This window comes from Pteronotus mesoamericanus, unplaced genomic scaffold (genome assembly GCF_021234165.1).
Source record: "Pteronotus mesoamericanus isolate MK-2021 breed Mesoamerican mustached bat unplaced genomic scaffold, CSHL_Meso_final contig_1201, whole genome shotgun sequence".
Classification (NCBI taxonomy): domain Eukaryota; kingdom Metazoa; phylum Chordata; class Mammalia; order Chiroptera; family Mormoopidae; genus Pteronotus; species Pteronotus mesoamericanus.
The window spans coordinates 89,973-113,978 of NW_026555042.1; the positions used below are offsets into that span (position 1 = coordinate 89,973).

The 24,006-nt window shown below is 63.1% G+C and overlaps 2 protein-coding genes across 3 annotated transcripts; both read right to left on the reverse strand.

Annotated features, from left to right (window-relative positions):
* Window positions 1-1,100: 1,100 nt before the first annotated feature.
* MTG1 (mitochondrial ribosome associated GTPase 1) lies at window positions 1,101-12,297 on the reverse strand. 2 transcript variants are annotated; one of them, XM_054584964.1, is made up of 11 exons: window positions 12,126-12,297; window positions 11,034-11,100; window positions 8,737-8,839; window positions 6,730-6,810; window positions 6,220-6,276; window positions 5,869-5,959; window positions 5,384-5,445; window positions 4,902-4,998; window positions 4,665-4,746; window positions 1,832-1,944; window positions 1,101-1,527 (listed from the first exon to the last, which is right to left on the reverse strand). In XM_054584964.1, the coding sequence occupies exons 1-11, from the start codon at window positions 12,235-12,237 to the stop codon at window positions 1,403-1,405; spliced, it is 990 nt and encodes a 329-aa protein (XP_054440939.1). In that variant the 5' UTR covers window positions 12,238-12,297; the 3' UTR covers window positions 1,101-1,402. The 2 variants fall into 2 exon arrangements, with proteins under 2 accessions (XP_054440939.1, XP_054440948.1); XM_054584973.1 differs by lacking the exon at window positions 11,034-11,100 and having other exon boundaries at window positions 8,737-8,828.
* Window positions 12,298-13,634: 1,337 nt separating this feature from the next.
* Window positions 13,635-22,293, reverse strand: PAOX (polyamine oxidase). Its single transcript, XM_054584792.1, has 7 exons — window positions 22,055-22,293; window positions 21,074-21,560; window positions 20,353-20,552; window positions 18,376-18,628; window positions 17,181-17,293; window positions 16,511-16,668; window positions 13,635-14,008 (listed from the first exon to the last, which is right to left on the reverse strand). Exons 1-7 carry the CDS (start codon window positions 22,236-22,238, stop codon window positions 13,865-13,867), a joined length of 1,539 nt encoding a protein of 512 aa, XP_054440767.1. The 5' UTR covers window positions 22,239-22,293; the 3' UTR covers window positions 13,635-13,864.
* Window positions 22,294-24,006: the final 1,713 nt, after the last annotated feature.

Consider the following 24,006-nt stretch of genomic DNA (forward strand, 5'->3'; position numbering starts at 1 on the left):
CTTGGCTGACTCCCCACCGGGAGCCTGCCCTCTGGTCGCCTGCAGAGGCTCTGGTCAGGGGAGGTCTCTCCTGGCTATCGGCAGGACTCCGGCCTGAGTGCTTTCCTTGAGACGGGAGCTCCTGGCGGCCTCGTGTCCACACTGCCAGCGTCCCTGCGGCGCAGTGAGCCCGGCTGCCTCTCCTCCCATTCCAGATGAAGCTCGAAGCTACCGAAGACCGGCAGGCCGGGGCCGCAGAGGCAGCGCGACCCTCTGGCCACTCGACATGCAGGCGGCAGGGGGTCGCATCTCGCACAGGGAGGCCCAGGCAGGCAGCTCCCTCAGCTCCCGGGGCGGCTGTTCCTCCCGAGGGCCCGGGCACGCAGGCCCGGCCTGGCTGCATTCGGCCACCCAGATGCCCCCAGCATGACCTGCTCCGGGGCGATGGGATGTCACCCCCACTTCTGCCTGTGTCTCTGGTGTTTGGAATAGCCCTGAATCTGTGAGTCCCTGCCCCCGTGGGCTCAGGGTTCCGGCAGGAGCTCAGGAGGGCGGGGCATCTTGGGGGGGTTAGCTTGTGGGGTGCGGGAAGCCACACGACAGAAGGACCTAGAGGGGCACCTGCAGGAAGGACGTCCCTGGCCACTCCACAGAGGTCAGGCCACCTCCAGGCACAGAGCAGCCTGGCTACGAGCCGGAAAGCCGCCTGCCCTTCTCTGCCATTTCCCTGCCCCGGGGCCCCTTCAGGAGCAACAAGTGCCGGAGGGGCCTCAGGGCGGTGCCACCATCCTGTCAGCTAGAAGGTGCTCAGAAGCAGTGGGAGCCCCGGGTCCCAGCCGACCACACCAGAGACACCTTCGGCCAGTACCCGGTACCGAGGGTACCGAGGGGACAGCCAGGCCCCGGGCCTCCTGTTTGCGTGTGTGTGTGCATTTCAGTCATGTTGTGAAATAAACACTGTGCTGGCAACGGCTCCTCCTCATTCCAGGACCCAGGGTGACCCCGCAGCCCTCAGCTGCCAACCGGGACACGCGCCCCTTCTCCTCGGTGCCGGGCCCCGGCACGGGGGCCCGCGGGGCTGCGGGCGCACAGTGAATGCAGCAGCAACAGACGGGCTTCCAGTTTCACGCCTTTAAATGACAGGCCGCAGCTCCTCCTTCCTGGACAACGCTGGCCCCTCCGTACGAGACCTGAGCGCAAGTGTCCCCGCCAGGCCAGGCACGCCGCGGACGTCCACACCCCGGGCTCCGTCCCCGGGAAGCGGGGACCGGCCTGGCTGTGCCGCGGCAGGGACGCAGCCCGCTCCCGGGGAGAGACCTGGTGCACAGTGACCGCAGGGAGCTTCTGGAGAAGGCGGCCCAGGCGTCAAGCCGGACGCGACGGTCGCAACGCGGCACGCCCGGGGGCCGCGGGCGGGCAGGGCCTAGCGGGGGGCGCCCTGCAGGACGTCCCGGTCCAGCATCACGGGGCCCAGCAGCCCGCGGCGGAAGGTCCGGAGGAGGTCGTGGGCCGCTGCGCTGTAGTCGGGCTGCAGGACGTTCACGCTCCCTGGGGAGGACGGGTCTGGTGAGGGGAGCCCCCGCCCCCGCCCCTCAGGACGGGCCCTAAGCGGGGCTCTGTGGGCTCGGGCGCAGGGTCTCCGCAGGAGGGAGTGGACGGAGCAAGCCTCCCGGGGCTGCGGGGAAGGGGCGGGCACCCCATGTGCCCGGCACCACACGGGTCCACGGCCGGGGGGCTGGGCAAGAGCCCCCCTCCCAAAACCTTCACTCCCAGGGTGGGCGGGTGTCCCCACGACGTCGTCCCCCGACAGCCGGGCCCGCTCAAGGGGCGGCCCCCGAGCCTGGCGCCTCACCTGTGCCGGTCAGCACCTTCACCCTCCGCGTCTTCCCCAGCCGCACGGCCACGCGCTTCAGCACACTTGCCACGTCGTCACAGGCCTCGCCCAAGCCGTAGTGCTGCACGTACCTGCACGGCAGCCGCCAGCCGGCGGCACCCTCGTGGGTCTGAGTGGCCCTGGTGCCGGCGGGGGGCGGGGGCTAGACCCCACGAGGGCCCGTGGCCGACGCAGTCGCCCGGCGTGGCTGTGACCCGCTGCCCCACTGCAGCCCGTGGCTGCGGCGCACCCGCCGCTCACGGCCGTCGTCCGCCCCACCTGGCACAGCCTGCGGTCCGTGCAGAGCCACCGCCCCCCCCCAGGGTGCACGGCAGCCCCCGCCCCTGCCCTGCCTGCCGCGACGGCCCAACCGGCGCTTCCCGAGGCCACAGTGCGCGTTGCCTGGGTCCCAAGGAGTGGGGTCCCCTTAGAGCGGCTGCCGACGCCCCTGTCCCACAATTCCAAGAACCCAGCCCTGGGAGACCACAGGCCCCAGGACACCGTCACCACCACACACCCGAGACCCGCCCACTGCGGGACGCGGCGGCCGCCACGCGGTCCAGGGCCCACAGAGCCTCTAAGGTCCACACTGACTTCCAAAATTAAAGCCCGAAAATGACACCTGAAGTCCCACTTCCATGCAAAACAGAGTAAAAGGGACTGGAACAGCCTCCTCTGCAACAGCCACACATGCACAAAACAGTGGTTTTCAAGGCACCAGACCTTAGGATGCCCTCAGCAGCCCAGCGCGGTGCCTGGAGGCCCTGCAGAGCCCAAGGAGAGGGCGGCGCCAGAGAGCAGGCAGCTCGAGGCCACACGAGAGTCCGAGAGAGTCCAGAGGCCGCAGGTGCCGCCCCAGATGCCCCGCAGAGGAGGGTCAGCAAGGAGAGGAACCGGCGGGGAGGGCGGAGGCCCCGGCGGCCTCAGGCCCACGGCTGCTGCGCGGGCGCTGCTCCAGGCGCACAGGCCCGGAAGGGCCCACTGTCTCCAAGCAGCTGTCCCAGCACAAAGCCCAGAGATTCTACACAATATAAAGACACCTGTCACCAAAAAGCTAAGCCTCGAAATGCCCGCCATCCAGGCCAGGAACACGCTCAGTTCCCCAGCGCCGTGGGGGACGCCGCCAGAAGTCGGGGTCAGTTGGCAGAGCCGCCAGACCGGCTACTCTGACCGCCGCTCACAGACGTGCGAAGTGGAGACATCCAAGATGTGAAACAGGACGCCCACCGAACCTGCAGGGTGAGCTCTACGGAGACGCCGGGCGGGAACAGGGCCGCGCCGACACGCGGTGACTGCCGTCCTGAGCGGACAGAACTGGGGAAAATCGACAGCTGCACGTCACCCACATCCGACGAAGGCCAAAGGCCGCCGACAGAGCCGAGGACTCGGCGGGCTGAGGAAGGGCGCGCCCGGACCGGCCACCCCAGCTGCCCAGGCGAGCGGCCAGGGGCGCGCCTAAGGGCGGGCGGGCACGAGCACAGCCCTGTCGCCGGAGACCGGGTGGGGGCCGCCGCCTCCCTAGGGGAGGCCTGTCCCTCCAGAGCTCCACACACAGGGCGAACTCTTCCAGAAACGGCAGTGAGGTCAAGTCCCCCTCAGACAACTCCGCTCTGGAGGAATCTGTCAGCGCCACGCCACTCAACGCTGGAGGAAACCCTCCTGGACGCAGCACCCGGGACGCCGCGCCCACCGAGGGACGGGGCAGCGCCCAGCAGAGCAACGGCCGGCGGGCGGCTCTGTCCCTTCTCGCCCTGTGCATCTCGGCAGAAGCAAAAGCGGTCGCCGTGCGCCGGGGTTTATAAGCCATGCAGAAGGGGGACCGGAAGGTCAGGACGAAGACGGAAACAGACTCAGGACACGGCCTCACTGCACGTCACGTGTTAGGGCATCACTCAGAGGGTCTGCGAACCGCAAGGCACCTGCTCCAAATACAATGACATCATAAACTGTGGCCAATTAATCTAAAAAACAGCCAGAGAGACAGACAGGGACACAGAGAAGGGGCAAGAAAGAAGGACCTGGAGGGTTTGCCATAAAGACATGAATGTGCCCAAAGGGGAAGGCCCCAGCGCGGGCCCGGCTGGAGAGGCGAAGTTGGCACCCGACAAGCAGATGCCAGGACAGAGAACGTTCTGAAGGGTGAACAAGGTCGCGTCAATGACACAGGCATCCAATCGGCGAGAGGACATCGCCACGGCAAGGTCTCCGCACAGCACAGCAGAGCAAAAGCTGACACACTGCACGGAAAACAGACACCCAGTCAGAGACTTCAGGACCCTCTCTCGGAAACGGAATAAACACGGAGCAAGCGCACAGCAGAAATGAGGAGACGACGATGGAACAGTCGTCACGACAGGGTTCTGAAAAACAGAAGACAAGACGCAAAATCCCGGAAACCCAAAGCTGGTTCTTCGGGGAGAATCAGTAAAACCGACTGCTGTCCTCAAGGTGATGAAGAACACAGCGCGTGGCCCACTCACAGGTGACCACACACAACGGTGTCTGCACAGCGAACGGCTGCTTGGCAGGGACCCGGGATGCCCCCCACGGACACGCCCCGTCACGGACACGTCGGAGACAATCGACGCACCGCACGGTCCCTTCACGGGAAGCCCCAGCAGAGGACAGAGGCAGAGGGTCCCGGGAACAGGGGGGACGGGGGTGCAAAGCAGCTTCACAGGTGCACCCGTGTGCAAAAACGAATCGAACGATACACTTCAAATGACAGGCAGGCTGCTGCCCGCAATGCCCCAACTGCGCGCCTCCTTCAGCTGCGTCGCGAGAGGAGAGAGGGCCCCCGCCCCGCACTCACCCGAACAGCTGGTGCCTGTTGAGGGTGTAGAGAAGGTAGTCGGCCAGGGTCTCCTCCCCTACCAGGTGGTCCAGCACGGTCCCTAAACAGGCAGCCAGGGTGAGCGCGCCCTCATCCTCGCCCTCGGCCCGAGGCTGCAAGGGGAAGGCCGTGCCCCAAGCCTGACCGCTCTGCCCATCTGCACGAGGCACAGCGCTGAGGGCCGGCGTGGCCGGCGGGGCCCTGGGGGAGGCTCACCACACAGGGCCAGCTTCAGGCCCGTCTCCACGCTCTCGATCCGAGGAGCCAGCACCCCAGGAGTGTCCAGCAGGAACATCAGCGGCCGCTCACACACCTGCGGGCACAGGGCAGTCAGGTCGCCGCTCGGGACACCTGAGCAGCCCCTCCCACCAGGCCTCCTGCGGGGTGGCCCCCCCACCCCGGCAGGAGATGCCGGGAACAGCCACCCCACGGCCCCACCTCCTCCTCCCAGGAGGAAGGGAGAGCGGGAGCCACTGAGCTGTGGCTGAGGCTCGGGCCTGACCGCTGGGTGGCCTGGGGCAGGTGGCGCTCCTCTGTGCTCGGCCCGCCCCCTGCAAACGCAACAAGCATGCCCCCCCCCCACGGGTCTGCAGGGCCCAGCACGCGGCAGCCGCTCAGTGGGAGTGGAGACTGAGGGGAGGGCCAAGGGGGGCGCCCGTTGGTGTGTGCGGAGCCCAGGGCCAAGGGCCTGGCCCTACCTGGATTCTGGACATCACAGCCCTCGTGATCCCAGGCTCGCCGCCCACCCGGGTGGCTTTTCCTGCAGGACAGACAGGGGCTGTCACATGCACACGAAACACACCGGGCGTACTGGCTACAGAACAAGCAGCGCAGCATGTGGGAACCTGCTAGGACCCCACGCAGACGTGGCCTTAAACGTCAAAATGTTTCATGAAGAAAGGGAAAGGCACAGGCAGAGGACTGCGAACACCTGCGTGTGGCTCGGAATCAGAGCCTGCGCAAGCCGGGGAGCACGGGCCTGCAAGGCGTTGGGGGCGGCTTCCACACCCGAGGCTTAGAAAGGCCATCAGCACATCAAACAGAGAGAGAAGAGAGTCCGTTCAAGGCGTCCCTGGGGGGATGTGCCTCAGGCTGCCGGCGGGGCCCTGGGCGGAGGGACCGGCCCCAGGACGCGGCCCGAGGACGGACGAGGCGGCAACCAAGGGCCTCGGCCCGGCCCTACCTTTCCTGAGGTGCTGCCTCCTGAGCGAGTTGATGAGCGAGGACTTGCCCACGTTGGGGACGCCGATCACCATGATGCAGAGCTCCACACTCTGCGGAGGCAGAAGTGCCGCCGTCAGGGGCACCAGAGCCCCGCCGGGACCCGCCGGCCTGCGCACGGGACCCCGCAGCCCAGGCCCCCCGAGGGCAAGGCAGGCCCCCGCCGGGACCCGCCAGCCTTCCCGCAGCCGGGCACACGGGCGCGGGGCTCCCGCTCGCGCCAAGGCCCAGGCGGCCCGGGGGTTAAGCGGCTGAGCCTCGGGCTCCTGAGCGGCAGGGGCTGTCCCAGGGCCCGCACGGGCTCCCAACTGACCTCCCCTCGGTGGTAGCGGTAGCTGCTCCGAACCAGTTCCGTGACCGCGGGGATGACCTGCAACAGACCCCACAAGATGTTCTCCCGGGGAAACCGCCCCCGCCCCTGCCGCCGTTTCTGGACACGGCGCCCGCGGCTGCGCTCCGGGGGCCGGGGGCCGCCTGGCCCTGTGCTGTGCCGCCCCCCACCAGGGACGAGCAGACAGCGCCCCCGGGGGGGTGACGGCAGCCCCTTCTAACAAAGAGGCACACCACCCAGTGCAATTCTCCAAATCCAAGCAGCAAAAATAAGTTCTAGACTCTTGAAAGGCCGCCCTGCATCTCAGCTCGGGTGCCGTGCCAGCCGGGCCCTGCTCCCTCCGACGCCCGTGCAGGCCCGTCTGCTCAGGGCGCCGGCAAACCCGGACTGTCTCCAAAGCTCAGCCTCTTGGGAAACCGGGGGACGTTGTGCAATGTTTCCCCAATGTCCTTCAACAGAAGCATTCAAGTGTAAAACAGGAAACCTTCCTACCTGCTTGATGTTTTCATCCTTGACACAGTTGGTAAAAATGACATTTTTTAGGCCTTGCCCTTCCAAGTGTTGTATAATTTTCTGAAAGAGACATTTATATTGTATTTTATTTATTTTTAGATTGCATTTATTTAATTTTAGAGAGAACGGAAGGGAGGGAAAAAGGAACAGAAATATCGACTGGCTGCTTCTCGCGCGCCCCCTGCTGGGGACCTGGCCCGCAGCCCAGGCCTGTGCCCCGACTGGGAAGGAACGGACCCCCTTCTGGTTCACAGGCCAGCGCTCAGTCCACCGAGCCTCCACAGCCAGGGCTCCACTTTAAATACCAGATAAAAAGGGGGGCGCAGCACACTGAAGTCCCAGGACCTGAGCCTGCCCAGCGTGCACTGGGGCGCGGAGCCCCGGGGCGGGGGGGCTGGAGGGACGACGGGGCAGAGGGGGCTGCGCAGGCCCAGGGCGGCTGCTCCGTGAGGACGGGGAGGCCCGGCCTCCGCGGGGACGAGCACTCAGCAGACTCGGCCCACCCTCTGGGGACCCCAGGCCGTCTCCTGAGATGAGGCCCAACCATGTCACTCTGAGGCTCCATCCAGCACTGAGATTCACGGCTCCGCCCTCCTTTGGTCTTCCCGTCCCCGGTGCATCCTGATGGTCCTGCACAAAATGAGCTCCCTTTGAGGCTGGAAGCCAATCTCATCACAAAGTACAGGGAGCGCTTTAAAAACCCGGACGTTAAGGCTCATATGAGCTTACTGGTCTTAGCGTTCAGTGAAACCAGCACACGCATCATTTTTGTTAGAACTGGCACTGGACTGTTTGAACACGGCTGCTGCTTAAAGGAACCAAAAGGTCACTCTAAGTCAGTTGTGTGTTTCAGTTACTCATTTTAATGAGGCAGATGAAGGGAGAGGCCAAAACAGACGTATCTGAAGCCACACTCGGAAGTGCGTAAGCTCACACAGGTGCCCCGACTGCACACAGGGAGCCACGCAGGGGGCTCGGCCCCCCCCTCTCCTCCAGGACCTGGTGAGGCAGCACCTGAGAGCAGCCCCGCGGTGCCCGACTGGGCAACCTCAGTGTGCCCAGCACGTTCCAAAAGTGAGCGTCTAAGGGCAGAAGCAACCGCGGGTAACACTCGAGGCTCAGCTGAGGACGCCACGGAGAGCCTTCGCCCAGCAGGAGGGACGAAACCGACCGGCAGGGCTGTGCCGGGAGGCGCCAGTGTGGGATTCTCCACGAACACACACCTCTTGTGGTTCAGCACGTGACATTTCCCTGGAAACCTGTGGTAGAGGCTGTGCTTGGGGCTTAAGCAACTCCAATGTACCAAGAAACCTGAAAAGCATTCTTGTTGCTGCAGTAAAAGGAAAATCTCTGCATCACAACTAGAAATAAAAAGGAACTCAAAAGACACTAACAGGGACTCTTCACAAAGGATGTGACCACAGTGACCACAGAGCAGACGCGGCGACACACACTCACAGCCGCTCTCCGGAACCCGGCCCCGCCGGGACCCGAGGGAGAAGGCCTGCAGCCCCGCCGGCTCGGGAGAAGCCCGTTCTCTCCTCGGGGGCTCCCCCACCTTCCAGATCACACGGTGGGCAGAAGGCCACCTGCAGGCCGGGCCATGGGCCTGGGAGGCGTGAAACAGGGGTGTGGACGCGGGGCAGCAGCCATCACACGGGACCTGCAGCCTCTTGCAGCCAATGAAACACGAACTAATTAAAATGAAAGAAAACACTGACGTCGGTTCCGCAGCCGCAAGAGCCACGTCCCTAGCGCCCGGCATCACACGGAGCGAGGCCACCGCGGGCCCGGGGCTCCGGCAGCACAGCCCGGCGCCGCCCTGGGAGACACACTCCGAATGACTGGTCCGTCGCTCACACACCGCACGCAGACCAAGGGCGCCGTGCTGGGCAGCGCCCCGGGCGAGCGGACGCGGGGCTGTCTCAGCAGCGACCGTCTGCAGAGCCGAGAGCCCAGTGCCGACGCGGCTGGGAAGAGCCTCACCTGCTGCTCCTTCAGGTCAGCCAGGTCCATTTTGTTGAGGACGAGCAAGTGAGGCTTAATCCCAAGGGTTTCCTGGAACAGAGGGTTTCGGCCTGAAAGTGGGATGTGGCAAAATTAAGGCAAAAATTCCTTCGGAGCTGTTACCAGCCCACTGGTGTATGCGGCCTTCTTGCCCGACGGCACCCTCAGAAGGAGTCCCACACCAGGCAGCCCTGCGTGTCTGGAGCCAAGACTCCAGCCCCCGCGCGCCCCGCCCTGGCAGCCCCGGAGCCCCGTCACGCTTCCGGCAGACGAGAGGGCTCCCACTCGGCTGCTCAAACGGGGACGACGGGGGCAAAACCAGAAGACAAAGCTCAGTGGGAGGTTTGTAAGGAGACGGCTGTTTGGTTGCCCAAACACAAAAGTTCAAAACGAATGATCTGGTAACTCGAATAGGTACCACCCATGAAGTCAAGTCCTCATGGGTCCCTACTCGAACCGCCCCGCCGCTGAGGAGACAGCGTCCCCCCGCCCCTCATGGAGACCATTGCTGAAGGCCCACCGGTCTACTCCCGGCGCCGGGCGGTCCATCCTCTCGGCCAGGAGCCTCGGGCGACACTGACCCAGGCAGCGCCCGAGGCCTTGACCTTTGACTTCCGAGCACTCGGTCCCCTCCTGGTGTCCACCTCGGACTGAGTCTGGCAGGCCTGCCTCCAGGCACCAGTTACCTGCTGCGTCCTCACCCACACAACCAGGGGACCTTCCGGAAACCGCACCCTTCCCCCAGGGGTGAGGCAATCCTGTGCTCACTGGAGACACCAAAGCCTCCAGGCCACCTCGTAGGGCCTCGGAAGTCAGGGCTTCTTGCCACGTCCTAGATGAGAGACAGAATGCCTGGGGACCGAAGGTGCCCTCTCATCACGGTGCGCTCAACAACAGCGACAGGTTTTATCATGATCAGACATACAACTGCCAGTAAACACCTCTGACCAACGTGGTATATGAACTGATGCATTTATCTACAACATAGAAATTCAATCCTTTATTACAGAAGTACCCACGAGCCTTTGAAAGGCCAAAAATTGTCCCTCATCCTCCAGTCTAGAGCTGGCATCGCAACAACTCTCAAACCAAAACTGCCATCACAAAAGGAGAATCTAAACTTAACTCAAATAGAACAAGGTCTGAGAAGTAAACTCTTAATGAACAAGAACACCACTTCTTGCTGACCCGTGCCTTGGGCACAGGGGGAAATCAGGTTTCACATCCCACCTGGTGACCCCAGGCTTGGGCCCGATGGGCAGAGGCCCAAGACAAATCACACCACCGGCGCGTCGATGGGGAGCTTCCAAAGCGAGGACCTGGCCCTTCGCCAGAGAATCTGATGAACTGGTCTGGGAAGGGGCCCAGGCTGGTCTTCTTACAAAGCCTCCTCGGGCAGTTTCAATGGGTGCGAAGGCGTGAGAACCGCGGCTTTAAAGCCTGTAGCCACGGCAGGCAAGGCTGCTGGCCGCGTGGCGGCTGATGGACCGGCCGGGGGCGGGGGCAGTGACCAAGGGAGCAGGCCAGGGATGCTTCTGCGCGATTGAGGCACAGGGCGTCTCGGTGCCACCACAACTCTGCACCCAATTCCCACAGGGGTCCCCAAGCCACAACACCAACTGGCTGTCCCACCATTCAACCCAACCCTACCTAGACGCAGTATCAGGCCCCCGAGGTTCAGGGCTCAGCTGCCCCCCCCCGCCCCCACCTCGGACTCCAGTCCCAAGTCCAGGCTGTGACCCAATCCCATGACCCCCTCCCCAGGCTCGGCAAGTTGCCAGAGTGGCTCAGAGAACTCAGAGGGACGTTCCACGCAGCGGATCATGCACTCACTGTAAGGACGCACAGGCAAACCTGTGGGAGAGACGCAGAGGAGGCCTGGGGAAGGGGTGGGGCTTCCACGCCACCTCGGGGGCGCCAGCCCCCCAAACCTCCACATGCTCGCCCTCCCAGCTCCACCCCCTCGGGGTTCCAAGGAGGCTCATCCCACGGGCAAGAGGGATAAAATCCTCGGCCACAACGACCAATTCCACCTCCAGCCCCTCCTCTCCTGGGGGCCACGGCATCGGGCCTGCACGTACCACCGACCCGCCCCCCGCCCCCCCTGTGACAGGTGGGATCCCCGACACCAGCCCCATCTGGAGGGTCTTTCCAACGTTGCCTCGTCAACGTAAAAGACACTCCTATCTCTCTCTTCACTCAGGAAGTGCCAAGGATTTTAGGAGCCCCGCGCCAGGAGTGGGGACGAAGGCCACACATCACAACCAGCAAAGGATATCCGGGCGTCGTGGACCTCGATGACGCAGTCCACCAGCCTCAGGCTGCTTTGCATCTTCTTCAGCCCTGGAAAACAGAACGTCGTAGGCCAGGGGCCCATGGCCTTTCCAGGGCGCTAGAACATTCCAGCTGACCAGTCCAAAATGACACGCCACCACAAACTCCCTAAAAACAGTGCACCTGAGTGACGTGCTCTACGGAAAGACAACTGGAAACCACCCACGGGGCCCCTCCATCAGGCTCACACGGGCGCCCTGCCTGAGGGGCAGCCAGGGCTCTGGTGCCTCCCGGGGGGAGACTTAACCCCTGTGGGCCTTCGCCTGGGCTAAGAAGTAGAAAACGCCAATTAACCAACTCCTTGGGCCTCGGTACTACGTGGAGATGATGCTGTGAGAGCCAACCTGAGCTGCACTCAACTCACCCATAACCGGGAACAGCACACACCGCAAAAGTAACAAAGCTCTTCCGCCCGCCCCCTACACCAGCCCCGCGGCCCCGCAGCCTTCGACCCAGGGACGGTGACACCACTGCTCGGCCTCCCCTCCCACGGCAGCACTGCCACTCACGCACACCCTCAAACGTCTCGCCCCTTCTTCCCACCCGACCCCGGCGCACGCCTGCGCGGCACTGGGCGGCAGCCTGGCGTGGAAGGCACTGGGTCACTATTTAGGATGAATCTGAGCGACCCCGGGGGCTGGGGCTACCACGACTCGGAGAGGAGCTGGATCGGTCCTAGACGTGCTCGAAGGATCAATTTTTGACAAACACTAAGAAACTCCCAGAGAGGTTCAGACAGAAGACAAGCAGTGACAACACATTTTAAGGTGCTGCAGGGACAATAACTGAATACAACTTGCAAAGTGCTTTACTACCATGAGTTCCTTTAGTCTTCAAAGTATTATTCAGGAATCTTATTTCTTTTTAAAAACAGATGTGGAAACTGAATCTTCAGGGAATAAAGTGGCAGAAGGGGCTTGCTGGGAATCGGGAAGCAGGGATCAGGTCATCCCGGGTCACCCCCGAGCCGCGCTCGCGGGCGACCTGAGTGGAGCCGACGGCCGGGACACCGCCCCCTCCCGCCAGGACCTCACCTTTGGCCATGTGGCCCGGGAACCAGCGCGCCACGTCGCGACCGCCCAAGGGGAAGCTCTCCCGCCAGGCGGCCCGGACGGCGCTGCACAGCACGCGCGGAGTCAGCCTCATCGCGCCGCGCAGCGCGGGGAGCCGCTCCCGCTACGGACTCGCTCTGGTTGCGGACCCGCTCTCCCTACGGAGCTCTCCGCCGAGGCCGCAACCCCGCCCAAAGGTTCCGGCCCTCCAAGGTTCCGCGTACGGCCTGCGCGTGCGCACAACGCTGCCTCGGGCGTCGGACCACGCTCAGGGGGGCGGGGCCGGGCCGGGCCGGGCCGGGGCCCCGGGACTCCCGCGGGCCTGTTGGATCCCTTTTTACAAACTTGGTAAAGTTCTCAAATACTTTAAACTTACCGTGTAAGTGTATTATCCTGCTTTTCTTTCTTAAGTACTCCAGGTTTCAATGTAACAAGCCCTCTGCCAGTACTGGCTGCTGTTATTACACAGAGAGCCGGAAGGTGACACCGTGTGACCTAGTAGGCAACTACTCAGCCGCGCACTGGGTTATAGGGCCATTACTCTAGTGGAATTTTTGAAACAAGCTCTTAGAAATCCAACGTGCTCGGTTTCTCGGGACGAAGACGTCATTGCCGTGGTCTTGCTGGTTTAAACCTCCTAACACTCAGCGCCACACCTTCTTGGGGTTGAGATGAGCACCCACCACCATAGACAAGTCCTGCCAGTTGGCTTCTGGCCTCCTAGTGCATCGGACACCGCTGAGGGCCCAGTCCCAGCCCCTGGGGCCTGCTTTGGCCTCTCGGGATGCAGAAATGTCTCCCCAAGGCGCGTGGCTGGATGAAACTATGGGCATCAACAATGCAGACCTGGGCACCCGATGGGAGCTGCATTGGTTCATAGCCCTAGGACCATAAAGCTAATTCTGGATTCCTCACAGCTGACTTGCAGCTGTCTGAGCAAAACCAGGCCAGTGACACAAGGCAGTGGACACACAACTCCGGGCAGGGGAGACCCCTCGGAAGGGCCACACAACCCCAGACAGGAGGAAAGGCTCTATGCTAACACTCACCCTGACACTGCCCCATGGGCCCCCCACACACACCCTGAAACACACAGCTACCCTGTCCCTCAGCGCGATGTCTCATGGTTCACTCTCTTCTTCCAGAAACCCGAGGCCAGAGCACCTCTGGGGCCCTGGGGTCTCTCCACTCACATGGGACACATGGAGAGAGAGCTCCCTGCCCAGCCCACCGAGCAGCTGTAGGTGAACAGCAGCAGGTCTGTTGGCTACGCCGTGGCCCTGGCCACCAGCGAGGAGGACTCAGGAACCCCTGAGGACGCCCCAGACAAGAGGCCGCAACCGCACCCCGAGTCCAGGGATGCGTAGGCAGGCGGGCCCCCTACCCGGGGCACAGAGCTCTGGGCCTGGCCCTGGGCCTGGGGCACGTCGGAGACGGGAGCCACAGACGCTGCAGCCCTGGCTGTAAGGATGACTCTGACCCGGAGGCTTTCACTCGCTTTATGTGGGGCCCGCAGCATCCGCAGCCGGGGCACCCGTGTCCCACTCCTCCGGGAGGAGCTCCCACTCGGCTCCCGTGCGGCCCTGGCCAGACCCAGCGACAGCCGTGAAAAACGCGAGGGCGCTGGCCTCGGCTACAGTACGTCCTAGGGTGCGGTCAGGCCGAACCGAGGACAGGATGGCGAGAGCCTCCGCCAGCACTGAGCGAGCGAGCGGGCGGGCTCAGAGCCTGGGCCGCAGCAGCTGCGCCTGGCGGTCCCGCAGAGCGATGAGCCGGTCGGCCTCCCTCCAGCCAGACAGTAGAGCCCCGTGTGTCGTGGAGTAAAATGTTCGATGCGTGGCTTCTCCCGCGAACAGGACCTGGAGCTGCAGAGAAGCGAGGGGTCAGAATAGGGTACCAGGGGTCAGGCTGTTCCACGTGCAGCAGCAGAGCTGATAGTGAGGGTGTGGCTTTGTGCTTCACCTGATTCCACACCCTGATGTGGCCACAAAACAAGAGCAGGGGCTGCTCCTGGAAACGGGCCTCAGACAGCAAGCCCTTGGGATTAAACATGACGTCATGACAGAAGACACAGCAGAAGGTCTGTCTGGGAGGCAACGCTGAGAACATCCCCCTACACGCAGACGGGGAAAATGGAGATGGAAATCAGGAGAAAAAAAGATCAGAACATTCAAAGACCAGTCCAGAGGTCCAGCACCGAAACAGCAGAAATCTGAGAAAAAGATAAAAGAAGAAAAGCAGAGAGAAGATGACTTAACTCACAAGGACTTCGCCGCTGACTGAGGGGCCCCAGGGGAGCCGTGGGAGAGGGGCGGACACCGGCCGCGGGGGCGGCGGGTGGGGTGTGGGAGCCTCGTGCTCTTTCAAGCCTCCTAGGACCTTGGAACATGGGACACAAGGAAGAGAGGACGCCAAGTGGCTCTGGACTTCCTGACAGCAACGCTGGAGAAGGTTCCAAACCTGAGGGTGGGACTCAGACTAGGATTTTATGCGAGAGGTGGGCTTTCCGAGGCTGTAAGCTCCTGGAGAAAGGTGGGGTCTGCCCTGCCCCTGGAATCCGGGCAGCGTGGCACCTTCTGACTCCCAAGCTTGGTCACAGGAGGCTGTGCACAGGCCCTGGGGCCAGCGTGCTGCAAGGAAGCCCAGGCCACACAGGGAAGCCACGGCGAAGAGCTCTAGGCAGCGTCCGGGCCAGCTGAGCCTTCGGTCATCCCCGCCCGGGGCGTCCTGTGAGAGGAGGCTCGGGTGACCCAAGCCAGGGCCTTGAGTCACCCCTTGCGGGGCGTGTCTTCCCGCTGAGGCCCCAGACACCAAGGGGCAGAAACAAACCATCCCACGGGGCCCGCCTATGAGATCTGTCCTTCCCCCCACTGGGTCTTGGGCTGGTTTGTTGCTTAGTGATCAGGACTGGACACCTGAACTGGAAGAGTAGAAAAAAGGCGTTTTCACACAGGCAAACTTTCTCTAAAAACAGACCTTCCATGCACCCCTTTCTCAGGAGGTTACTGGGATCAATGGCCCAACAAAGTAAAGGAGCGAACCAAGACATGACGTAGAACACAGGACGCACAGTCCAGGACAGGAGAGAGGCGCAGGGAGCACCGGGTGCTGGCGGAAGAAGACAGGGCCCGGGTGGGCCCGGGGGGCCCAGAGGACACGGGGTAGACAGAGCATGAGCGAGCCAGGGTCCAGGGCAGGCGGGGACAGGCTCGGCGCGGCTCGGGAGCTGAAGCTGACAGGCTCCCGCGCCCGGGGTGACGCAGCTGCCAGAGCCCGGACAAAGCAGCATCCAGGAAAAAGCCCCGCGCAGGCTTGCTCACACATGTGCCTGTACACACTTGCTCACACTCCCAGATTATCACGCAAACACACGTGTGTGTTCACACACACTCGACTCACTTCCGCACGCTTGCTCACCGAGGCACACGCACCCACACCTACCCATGGGCAGGGGAGAAACCACGCGGTGCCGCTCAGGCGTCGGTGCGGCTCAGAGCAAGCAAGGGCACGCGAGGACCCCCCATCAGAGCGCCGGGCGGGCACAGGGTGGGAGAGAGCTAAGCCCTTCGGTGCCAGCGTGAGAAGTCGGTCGGTAAGGCTGCACCGGGAGATTCAGAGGTGACAGCATCCGTCAGACAAGCGGGAGAGAGGAGCCGGGGCACTGAGTGCGGGGCCACGTGTGTGTTTGATTATTAAATTGTTAATTTTAAGTGTGATAACAGTGTTTTAGTTACGTATTTTAAGAGGTTGTCCCACACCTCTCAGAGATGTGCAGTAAAATGTCCCCACAGGACAAGCGGACAGCAGCATGGGTGGAGCGGGGGGTCCGCATGCCCGGAACCCAAAGGTTCTGCCTGCTTTTTTATACCTTTGACGTTTTCCACAATTAAATGTTTTACAGAAGGTGGTGGCAGAGCCCTGTCTGGGTGGCTCAGGTCCTTGGAGTGTCTGTCCCGAACACCAAAAGGTTACGGGTTCTATCCCCCGTCAGGAGGCAACCAATTGCCCGCTCGCGCTCTCTCTCTCTCTTCCTGCCCCTTCCTCTCTCTCTAAAATCAATAAATATATTCTCAGGTGAGGACTTAAAATAAGTGGCGGCAGAAACTGTTCTTTGGGTGTGTAAGTGTAGAGAGCAGTCAGCTAGAACAGCCCGCCTCCTCCACTTTGATACTACGTTAGATGGCTCTACAATTCTTTGATGCCTTCTGCTATGTGTGTGTGTAGGTCTGGCGAAAGCAATACATTTTAAAATTATTCTTAATTTCAAAAAGAAAAGGGACCTGAGGCTCGGGGGTCCCAGCCCCACCCACACGCCCTTGTGTCCCAGCGGCTCCCGGGGGCACGGCCCACCCAGGGCTCCGCCGTACCTGGGCCTTCTCTCTGTCCGCAGGCAAGGGCTCAGCCAGCAGGTCCACGTCGTCCCCGGTGCTGCCCACGGCCACGTAGCTGTAGGAGCCCCGGGAGTACGGGGCGCTGTGCCAGCGAGTCCTCAGCACACTCTTGGGCGCAGGAAGCTGCGGGTTCCCTGAACCACAGAGATGCCACTGTGAACCCGGGACTCCCACCGCACGTCTGCGGGGGGGCCTGCGTTTTCAAGACTGAACAGTTTAAAACGAAAGAGCGTGCCCGGGAAGAAAGCCAAGCCTGGGAGGGCACGAACGAGAGGCTCCCCCCGTCTCACCTGCTCTGCCCCACTCAGGACGCCACCGCCCACGGGGCTGCGTCCTCCCGCCGCGTGACTGCGGAGGTCTCTGTGCTCTGCCAAGCCTCCGCAGCCTCGCCGTGCAGCCCTGACTAAGGACGGCGGTACTTGTTTTGGTGGCACATTTTAGAAGAAAGAAGTGGAACGCACTTGCCGAGCCATTTCAGTTCCTCAGAAATAAGAACCCAGAAAAGTGACCCCAGGGATGTGAGGAAGGGCGGTCCCAGAGATTCACAGAGGCGAGCCCAGCTCTTCCCGGCCAGGAAGCTTGGGTCCTGCTCAGAAGCCAGCCACCAAGGAGCACGGGCAGAGCCGCGGCTGCGCGTGGCGAGTACCTGTCACCCTGCGAAGCATGCGGGTCAGGGTCTGCAGCACTTCCTCCTCCGGCAGCGTCTCCATGAACTCGGACTCGAGGCCGGCGATGAACCCGCAGAGGACGTGGGCAGACCTGCACGGAGAACGCCCTCTGAGACAACCCGCATGGGGCCCAGCCCTGCGCTGTCACGGGGCCTCTTAGCGAGGACCCAGCCCCCTTGTGGGGAGCCAATGGCACCCACACACAGGGTTCCCCGGGGGCCTTCCCCGGGCCAGGGCACTGCAAGCGTGGGCCACACGCTCCGGGGGGTCCTGGCATCACACTGGACAGTGAAGACCCCCAGGGTCACCGGGACCGTCGTTCCCAACAGAGCGCAGCCGCAGAGCCGGGCCTGGAGCAGGTGGCCGAGCCGCCGCCCGCCCACAGCCCCAGGCACGTGTCCAAACCCCAGGCGTCAGCGTGGTCTTCAGCATCAAGGAGACACACAGGGTCCCCTTACAGGATGGAGGAGCACCCCGCTCTCGTGGCTGCTGGGGACGAGCCTACACTTCCTTTCTTACCCTGTGTCCGCCAGACAGGGGTCCCCAGGCTCCCCATGTCTCTGCACAGAAACCTGGGATCCTATCTGCCGACTGACCACACACGCTACCTGTGTCTTTTAATCTTGCCAGAAAAATCAGCCCCTCGCCGCCCCCTCATGGTTTGCATTCTCATTTCTGGGTTGGCACCAAGCCCACGTACGCGGCTTCACTTACGCGGTGCGTCTGGCCGCACAGCTCAGTCTTCACCTGAGAGTCTATGGGCCCAGATTACGAGGCTGTGCTTTTCCGTTATTGCATCGGGTTTAAGTGCTGCCTCCCAGTTACGGTCACGTCCAGGTTTCAGACTTCTGTAACCAACGGGGCCCAGCTGCCCGGGAATTTCAGCAAATGCTTCCTCACTCACTGAACGTGCCTTCCACCCACCACACTCTGGCCCCAGCGACGCTGACAGGCTGCACACAGCGGGCCTGTCAGTCCCACAGGGGTGAGGCCCAGGGTGTCTGTCTACCATCGGCAACCTGGGGCACCCTCGGGACCCCCACCATTCCATCCTCCAGACCCCTCGCAGTGAATCGACACACTGCTGGGGCCTCAAGAAAACCACGGCCGACGAGCCCGCCCCCTCAGTGCTCACGCCTGAGGCTTCCTCAGCAGAGCGGGGAGCGGACGTACCCGAAGGGAGGCAGGACCCAGAAGCCAATCAGCTTCTTGACCCAGGTGTCCTGCAGCGCGGGGGCAGCGTCCTCCAGAGGCGACGTGTCCTCCCACACCACCTGGATGCGCTGGCAGCCTGGCTCCCAGAAGGGCTCCTCAAACTCCAGGAAGATCTTATTGTTGGTGCCAAAGCCCATTCTCCTGACCGCCTCTGCCTTCTCTGTGGGCAGTGGCGGCTCGAAGAAGGTGTCCAGATGTTCTTTAAGAAAACCTGGAATTCATAATTGGACTCGACTTACACCCCATGAGTCTCCTCAGCTGGGATCAACAACCTCAGGAACCCACCCTGACCCCGTACACAGAGTCAGAGGCCTCCCAACATGCCCCGCCCGCTCGGGACCCACGAGAGGCGGCCGCCGGGGCGCAGCCTCGGGCAGCAGCACTGTAGTGCCGGGGCGCCAAAGGCCCCGAGGCCGCCTGCACGGCCCCACCCCAAGTGCTCCGCAGGGAGTCTCACGCCTGATCCCTCTGCCACTCCACAAAGTCAGCAAACCACAGCCCGGGATCTGCTGGGAGAAGCCGTGAGAGGCACAAGCCTTAAGAGCCTACAAAAACCTAATCTGCCTGGAGGGAAAGTAAATTTGCCCGACCTCAAACAAAAACAGGATGAAACCTTCACAGCAGAAGCCAATGTCTTAAGACAAGCAAAACGTGCGAGTCAGGGAGGTAAGGATGGCCAGCCCACAGGACGCGGCGGGGCAGCGGAGGGGCCGGGGGCGCCGCGCCAGCCACAGCCACCCCCGCGGTCTGCATCCTCAGCGCGGGTCCTGCTCCTGGACTTGCCCCACAGGCACGTCTGCACGAGGGTGCTTAAGCGCACACGTAAAACGTCGTGTGACACAGAAAAGTAAGAACAACCTACGTGCCCGTCCATACTGAGCAATGACACTCGCACACAAGAGCACTCGGGGCGGCTGTGCAGGGCAAGCACGACGGGACAGGCACAACAGCACACTCCCCCGATCGCAGCAGGGGCTCAGGAGGCTCCGCCGGCCCGGCACAGGCAACGCCGTCGGGGCCGGGGGTGCAGGCTGTGACGGGTCTGTGCGCGCCGGGGCGGCAAGAGTGGCAGAAACGTCGCCGGCTGTGGCCAGCGGGCTCGGCTGCCTGGGCGCTGTCCCACAAAGGGGAAGTCGCCGGCTCACTTCCTGGTTGGGAGTCACGCCTGGGTGCTGGGCCAGGCCCCCCGGTTGGAGCACATGCGAGCGATAACCGGTGGATGTTTTTATCTCATGTCGATTTTTCTCTCCCTCTTTCTCCTTCCCTTCCCCCTCTCTAAAAATAAGTAAATAAAATCCTTAAAAAGAAAAAGATTGAGAAGGAAAGAGGAAAGGGAAGAAAGAAAAGGCCAACAGGACAGCAGGACAGGTTAACGCGTCTGGATGGTTCCACTTTGCGACGTAGGGGAGGCTCTGCATCTCGCATCAGCTCCGGCACCTGGTAGCTTTGTGAATTTGGGCAATGAGATGACTTATCTCTGTTGACATTTGTCAAGTGGGTTGGGGCCAGGTAAGTCCTCAGGCTGCCTGGGGAGCAAGTGAGGTAACACAGGCAAACCCTGCTCAAAGCCTCTGTCTAGAACATCGGCTCCAGAATTAAACGGATCAGGCGCTTGACCCCTTCCTGATGACGGCTGGGACCTAACCCCGCGGCGTGGCTTTCATGCTGTCTCCCAGGTGGACCTCCGTCCTTTCTTCCTTCTGGAAGGCTCCCCACCTTCCATAAGCTACCCCCAAAGGAGAGAACAGCTGACTTGCCTTTTCTCAGTGAAACTCCTATTTGCAAAGCATGTGACTGCTCCAAAACACAATAGAGTAATTCTGTCCACAACTTAGAAGTTCAGGAGCCAAGGAAGCCCCAGGGCCAGCTGGGGTGGAGGAAAGTCAGAGACGAGGCAGGGAAGGAAGGAAACTCGGGCTCAGAGAGGGGCCTTACCCAAGGGCACGGTGAGGACCACGTGATGTGCCGGGAAGCGGCTGCCGTCCCCACACTCCACCAGCACTGGGAACGTCTCCCCGGGGGACCCGGCTTCCTGGAAGGACCCGTTCCAGTGGACCGTCTTCACAGGCTTGTTAAACACCATCGTGCCCTGGGGCAGGGAGGCCGCCAAGCAGTTCGTGAGGCCTTGGTAGCCCCTGGGGGAGACAGCGTGTTGTTGGTTAGAGGACCTGCCTGCAGGTGAGACCTGGAACGGCCCCCAGGAGCTGCAGCCTCTTGGCTAATGGGACGGTTAAACAGGCAATAGACTCAAGGATCCCCCGTCTGTCCAGAGCCCTGGTTCCAAGCAGCCTGACTCACCAAGGCCCTCCCCCATGCAGGGCCCTGGGGGGCCCCAGGGAGAGCCCAGCGGGACCATCCTGGGACTGCCGTCCAGGTGCCTGGCATGAGGACGGCCACCCAACTACAGGGAAGGGCCCTCACACAGTGCTCAGCACCTAAGGGGCCTTGGAAACACAGGGAAAGAAAGCATCAGAAGGTGGGTTTCCTTCTTTTAATCACTGTTCCTTGAAAATAATTGTTTCCTTTTCCTTAAGTGAGCAAAACCAGGAGACAAATGGCCAGCTCTCTGAAAAGGGGACACAAAGGGCTGCCCTGTCCCCCCCATCGCTCCCCTGCCTCCCGAAGCCCCCCTGCAGCGGCGGGGGGGGCAGCGCACCCAGGGATGGGGCAGTCCAGCCCCGGCAGCACCCTGTACTCCCCGAAGGGCCCGAGGGCCACCAGGTCCAAGCTGTGGGTGCCGTTCACACAGCACTCGGTGTTGAAGAAGTTGTTCAGAATGGCCAGCTTGAGCTTCGTGGCCTCCTCATCCCCGGCCCAGCGGGCCGCGAGCCGACGGATCTCCTTCCTGAGGTACTCCCCGACACTGGGCGTGGGGGCCTCCGCCGCGTGCAGGAACTCCCGGGACTGGTCTATGAGGCTGTAGAACAGACTGCCCATCTTGGCCACCAGCTCAGGGCCCACCCTCACCCCGGAGCTGGCGTAGGACACGGAGGGCAGGCCCACGTGGCCTCCGGTCTCGACCTGCTGGTTCTCCTCCGACAGCTCCTTGTCCCCCAGCAGCCCGTACTTGGCAGCCAGTTGGAAGACGGGGTTGCCCAGGGAGGGCCCGTGGATCCAATGGGCGCCCACCTCCACCACACCGCCTGAGAGGGGACAGAGAGGCCACTGTGAGCCCACAGAGATGACCCCTCAGCCCTTCTCGTGGGCCACAGCCAGCTCTGCCCTTCCCAGATAGGCTCTGAAAACCAGCCCAAGGGCCACAGGTCCCTGAAGACCACAGTCCCTCACCCCACGGCGTAGTTTAAGGGGAACACCTAGGCCGGGGCGCTGGCCTACACCTGCCTGCGGAGGACTCTAGAGGAGGTGGCCTGAGTGCAGAAGCCGGGCCCGGGACTCACACAGGCGGCAGTGGGTACGGGCCTAGGCTGCCTTCCCACAGGGCCAGCCCTGCCAGCGACGGGCAGCTGGGTTTCCGGGAACCGGTGGACTTGGGTAATTAGCTGGGGCGCGGCCGGGGTTCACTCGGGCAGGCCAGGCTTCTGGGTTGGTTAACCCCGGGCGCAGGCCAGGCCAGGAGGCGGGAGAGGTCGGGCGGCCCAGGTAGGGATCCGGGAAGGAGTTCGCGGGAGACCGTTACCAAAGCTGCGCTCCGAGCGGATGCGGCCTCCGGCGCGGGCCGTGGCCTCCAGGACCCTCACATGCGGGAAGGCCGGGTGGCGGCAGAGCCTCTGCGCGGCGCCCAGCCCCGCGATGCCGGCGCCCACCACCAGCACCCGCAGGCCGCGACCCGGGGCCTCCGCGCTGCCGTCACTCGACTTCATCACGCCGTCCCGGACAGTCCCCGCGCGTCCCCGGCGCTCCGTGGTGCAGGTTGCGCAGAGTGGAGCAGAAGTAGGCGGGGGACGTGGGGCGGGGCCGGGAAGTGGGCGGGGCGGGGCGTCGCGAGGCGGGGCGAGGCCGTGGGCGGGGCGGGGCCGGGCGGGAGCCCGCAAGATGTGGCTTTGGGAATCTGAGTACTGCCTAAGCCTGTGACCAAGATGCCCATTCCGGTCATCCAAGGCGCTGAGGCCTGGATGAGCACTGGACAAAGCCCCAGCCTTCACGGAGGTCGGGGGGGAGGCAGAAAACATGTTGCTCCAGCGAAACGTGCGTGCCGGGGACGCGTGCACTTCCAGAGACGGACGTGGGGAGCGCGCTGCCTGCGCCCGAGGCTGTCTGAACGTTCCTGCGGAACGCCCGCCGCGGGCTGGCCGCGCTCCTGACTCTCGGCAGTTTCTGTAGCTGGTCACAGAAGTCACCAAACAGGTCGGGGTGCCCCGGCAGCGGCGGATGGGGGCTTGTGTGCTGCTCGCTGGACCGGTGGCCCTGGGCTCCTCGCTCCCCGCCCCGCACTGCGCCCTCCTCTGCGGGAGCTCGCCGACGCACCGGGGTGCACCGGGGTTCACGGGGCTCGCGCTCGAGGCGGCCAGAGCTTCCAGGGCGCCCTGTGCTGGTCCTGCGAAACGCACCTCGCATCCGGAGGCGCCCACTGGACCGCTGCAGGTCACCGGGCTGATGCAAAAGTAGCACGACGTCTCGGGAAGGTCCCCACTGGTGGGTCCCGGTTCAGCAGCGCCACCTCCCAGCCGCAGCTCTGGACCTGAGAGACCCGACCCCTGGCTTTCTCACTCGGCCTGACATCCCACAGCAGAGGAGGAAGGGCCCGCTGGCGACCCCGTGAAACAGCGTACCTGGACGGCAGCCGCCCTGCCCTACTGTCGCCAGTATGCAAAGGGGGCAGCCCTCCTTGTAGGGGGAACCTCATTCCTGTCTGAAGCAGTCTGGCTGGGGGGGGTCCCTCCTCAGAGATTCCCTATAGGCCTGGGCCGTGCTCCCCCCAAGTTTAGCTAAGCCCAGGGGGTCACTGGGCTGCTGCCAACGTCCCAGGTGTCTGGTCTACCACAGGGGACTTTCCTGAGCGTAGGAAACTGGCCGCTGGTCTCTGGGTCTCTCGCAGGGACTCCCAGGGCAAGGGAGTCCCCTGAAATCAGCGCACACCTCTGCGCTTTTTTGCACAATGAAGGGGGCCTCCTTGCGGGGGCCTCAGCTGCTCCAAACAGCCCGTCTGCATCGGACCGCAGCCCTCCCTCCACGCGGCTGGCGGCTGCCACACCTTTTGATGGCAGTGCTGCTGTCCGGGGGCTGGCTCCGTCACCTTTGAAACTGCCCTGTGTCGTGGTTTTGGCTTTCCTGTCTGTTTAGAGTCAGCCAGCGGCCACCCAGCGACGAGCCCTAGACACGGTATTGGGTGATGCCCACCTCAGGCACTTGATCACCGTGAGTTGGCAACCCAGGCACATCCGTGACCGGAGCTGAACCGCCATCCACTGAGCCGCGCCCGCCGGGGCTCTTGTTGGTGGACACCACCCTACTCTAGGGGAGCAGAGACTGCTCGGCTGCGTGCCTGCCCCACCCATCCCCCCATGTGGCCCACACAAGCTAAAGGGTGAAAATGCCCTGGTCCCACCCACACCTGGCCACACCTGGGTTGGAGCCTTGGGTGCCAGCAGGGGCTGGTTGGAGATAAAGCAGTTACACAACTGAAGTTGC